At 41.0% G+C, this 3,826-nt stretch overlaps 1 protein-coding gene across 1 annotated transcript; it reads right to left on the bottom strand.

The window, feature by feature from the left end:
* Positions 1-3,002: 3,002 nt before the first annotated feature.
* On the bottom strand, positions 3,003-3,482 carry LOC145635148 (uncharacterized). The gene has a single exon (XM_081686435.1). The coding sequence runs from the start codon at positions 3,480-3,482 to the stop codon at positions 3,003-3,005; it is 480 nt and encodes a 159-aa protein (XP_081542561.1).
* Positions 3,483-3,826: the final 344 nt, after the last annotated feature.

Raw genomic sequence — 3,826 nt, 5'->3', positions numbered from 1 at the left:
TGGTGATCAAGAACATCGGCAGTAGGGCTCGTAAAAGACTGGTATAAAGTATGATCTTGATTAATTATGCTGGTCATATGGTTCTTGAACCTGAGTCTCCTCCTTTTGGACTAGTTTCTGAGCTATCCATTGATCTATTCAGAAATTATAATCATGCTAAGGTATAACTTAATTTCCTTTTTTATTTGCAGGACATAACAACCCTATATACAGTACTCTTTATCACACCTACTAACAAAACTTTTGAAGCTATAAAGGTAATGTTTTTCATTCTTATTTGCGGGTTGTTATTCTAATCTTTAACTAAGATTATAGTGATCTTATAAAGTCTTATACTGTGGATAATTGTAGGTTTTCAGATATGAGATTGTAGTGAATAATTAATTAACTTTCTGTTTAAGTGTGCTTAGCATCTCCATTTTATTTGACGAACCTTGTACTGATGCACTTGTGTATGCATTCCAGAGGATGTGACTCCTATCTCAAACAGCTAGTACTTACATAAAGGGAGGAACAGAGGAAGGAGAAGGTTGTGAATAATTGTGTTTCAACACTACTTATGTTGTGCCTTACTGATACTTAGCCTTAAGCATTGTATTTATTTTTTTTTTTATTTTTTGTGAAATTGTAATATTACAAGCATTTATTAATAAAAATATCTAAGTTTATATATATAATGGTTTGTTTATCATAGTTACTTTTTTTTAGGAATAGAGGGTAAACCAGTGCCCTGAACGGCCCATGAACCAGTGTCTATAACCTCTATCATGGGCAACCCCCAAAAAGGCGATTAAATTAGTGCCCTAAGCCGGTTTTGAACCGGGTCCATTGTACATTACTTTGAATAAAGTGATACATAAAGACAAATATAGTGATACTATATGTCAAAAGATGATTAAAAAATGATACTTAACAATCAACCAAGTGTTACATTAGTTCGCAAAAGTGATACACATTGTCAAATAAAGTGTTACTATATGATTGAAAAATGTTACTAAAGATAAGCTAGTGTTACATAAGAAATAAAAAGTAACACTCTAAAAATGATACTAATAATATAAAAAAAGTGTTACATAAGAGGGCTTATAGTAACACTTTAAAAAGTGTTACCACACGTTGCCCAAAGTGTTACATAAGACCCTAGGTAACATGGGCGGATGTACCACCCACTAAAGTGTTACATATTGTCTATAATAACACTTTTATCACTTTATGTAACACTATTTGGGTGTTACTTAAAGTTAGTTATGTACTAGTGGATAGAGGTTTGCCTGCACGCTGGTTAATTTATTCGATTGCTGTCTGTCTAGGCGTTATTCCGCTTGCTGTGCTGAGACTTATTTGTGTCAATCAGCTTTCTAATTGGTCGTCTTATGTCACTCAGCTTATTTTGCTGCGACTTGTTTTGTGTCGTTCAACTTGTTTGTGCTGCGACTTGTTTTATGTCGTTCAGCTTAATTGTGCTTGTGACTTGTTTTATGTCGTTCAGCTTGTTTATATTGCGACTTGTTGTTTTGTGCCACTTAATTCTCATCGTAAGGGCTTATTGTATGTCTATCTCCTCCTTTCCTCTCCCTCTCAAAGAGGTGAGCTAGGTGGGACTAAGAGAACCTTAGTGTTGCCCACGTAGCTCATCTTCTTCTTTTCCCTTTATCCCTCTTACTCAAGTTGAACGTGCTAAGCTTCCCACTCAGACGTCCCCGAGGTGGTGCTCTGTTTTACTTTGAGCAGATGAGATGAGATCTCAGGGAGGGATGCGTTAATTTTCCACTTTGCGCTGGGGTGCTGTGTGCCTCTAACACTTGCGCGTGTTGTTATATTATTTTTTTATATTACTTCTACACGTTAGTATATGATGCTAAAGCATGGTATATTAAAACAAGTGTACGCAACATACTCCTCACGTAGAGGCTTGTATTTCATTGAATAAAAATGGCTCAAATGCCTTAATTGATATAACATGAACTAGATATAGTTTTTTGCAGAATTGAAACAACTATCCCTGTCTCTTCTTAAATTCATGCTTCTTAAACAAAATATTTCTTTAACACATCAGCATTGAAACTGTTTCTTAAGACCTGACCTTCTTGATCTGCGAGGAGGAATGCACCTGGTCCTACCTGCTCGTGGATGATGAAAGGGCCTTCTTAGTTTGCTGACAGTTTTCCATATTGATTTCCTCTTCCCACTGCTACTGTCCTTCTGAGGACTAAATCTCCGGGCAGAAGCTCTCTATGCTTGACTCTCTTGTTGAAATCTTTGGAAATCCTGCTCTTCTTGGCTGCCAGCTTGAGAGCTGCTCTTAGCCTTAGTTCTAGCAGGAAGTCTAGCTCTTCCAGCATGCACTTTTCGTTTCCTTGTTGTTCATAATGCTGTATTCTAAGGCTGGGTATTGGCACTTCCACTAGGACGACCGCATCAGCCCCGTATGCTAAGGTGAAAGGTCTTTTACCAGTGGACTCCTTTTCTATGGTTTTATTCGCCTATAAGACCTCTGGGACTAAGTCCGCCCACAGGCCCTTGTATTCTTCCAACTTCCTCTACAGGGCCGTTAGGATCAGCTTGTTTGCTGCTTCTGCCTATCCATTACTCCGAGGGTGGCAGACTGAGGCGCTTGCGTATTTGGTGCCCATGTCTTTCAGGTAATCCATAATTGTGTCGCAGTCAAATTGGCACCCATGGTCAAAGACTATGCACTGGGGCACCTCGAACCTTGTGATGACGTTTTTCCATATAAACGTCCTCACTTGGGTTGCCTTTATGTACTTTGTCAGCTCAACTTCTATCCACTTAGTAAAATAATCTACCGCTACTATGAGGTACTTTCTGCCTGTTGACCCAATGGTGAATGGTCCCAATATGTCCATTCCCCACTAGGGAAACGGGATCGGGCTGAGGATTGGGGTCAGATCATTTGCTGGCTGGTTTATGACTAGGAAGTACTTTTGGCACTTGTCGCATTTTTTCACATATGCCAGCGCGTCTTGAGCTAGGGTCGTCCATTAAGCACCCCTTCTGAGGACTTCCACCCCTAATGCCTTTCCACCAATGTGAATAATACATATTCCTGAGTGGGCTTCTTCCATAATGTTTTCTTGTTGCCATTCTAGGATGCACCTCAGTAGTGGCTTTGATAAGCCTTTCTTGCAAAGCTCTCCATTCATCACCACATACCAATTGGCGTCTTTCTTCACTTTCTTTGCCTGTACTTCATCGTCGGGTAGCGAGCCATGAACTTTGTACGCCAGAATGTCTGCGAACCAGGCTCTCTGTTGCCCAATGCAATTTACCAGCTCCTTTTCGGCAATACTGTTTTCCTCCAGGACTTCAACCATCACTGTCCTTGTGAGGTTCTGCAGTGTGGAGCTGGCTAACTTTGATAAAGCGTCAGCTAGGGAGTTTCCTGCTCTGGGGACCAAGTCTATCTGAAAGTGGACTAGCTGGGCTGCCAGCTCTTTTACTTTGGTAACAAATTTCGGCATGGTGGCTTCTCCAATCTCATACGCTCATTGTAGTTGGCTGGCGACGAGCTGAGAATCAGTCTACAAGTGGACTTTGCGGGCTCCGGCTGCGATGCTCATGCGCAGGCCTGCCAGCGCTGCCTCGTACTCTGCCTCATTGTTCGATGCTTTGAACTTGAACTTTATGGCATACTCAAATACATTTCTCTCTGGGGATGTCATTATAACTCCATCTCCGCTCCCCGTTTGGGCTGAGGATCCATCTAATTCTACCCCCTAGACCCGATGTCGTCCTTTTTCTCCTCATAGGAGGCTTCCACGATGAAATCTGCTAAGGCTTGTGCCTTGATGGCTGCCCTCGGTTT

The sequence above is a fragment of the Chenopodium album genome, chromosome 1 (assembly GCF_948465745.1).
Source record: "Chenopodium album chromosome 1, dcCheAlbu1.1, whole genome shotgun sequence".
In the NCBI taxonomy this organism is placed as follows: domain Eukaryota; kingdom Viridiplantae; phylum Streptophyta; class Magnoliopsida; order Caryophyllales; family Amaranthaceae; genus Chenopodium; species Chenopodium album.
The sequence above is the reverse complement of the archived record's forward strand: the minus strand, read 5'-3'. Positions and strand labels throughout refer to the sequence as shown.

Bases quoted from the DNA above. Each gene is read 5' to 3' on its own strand.
- LOC145635148 (XM_081686435.1), bottom strand. From the start codon at position 3,482: ATGCCGAAATTTGTTACCAAAGTAAAAGAGCTGGCAGCCCAGCTAGTC.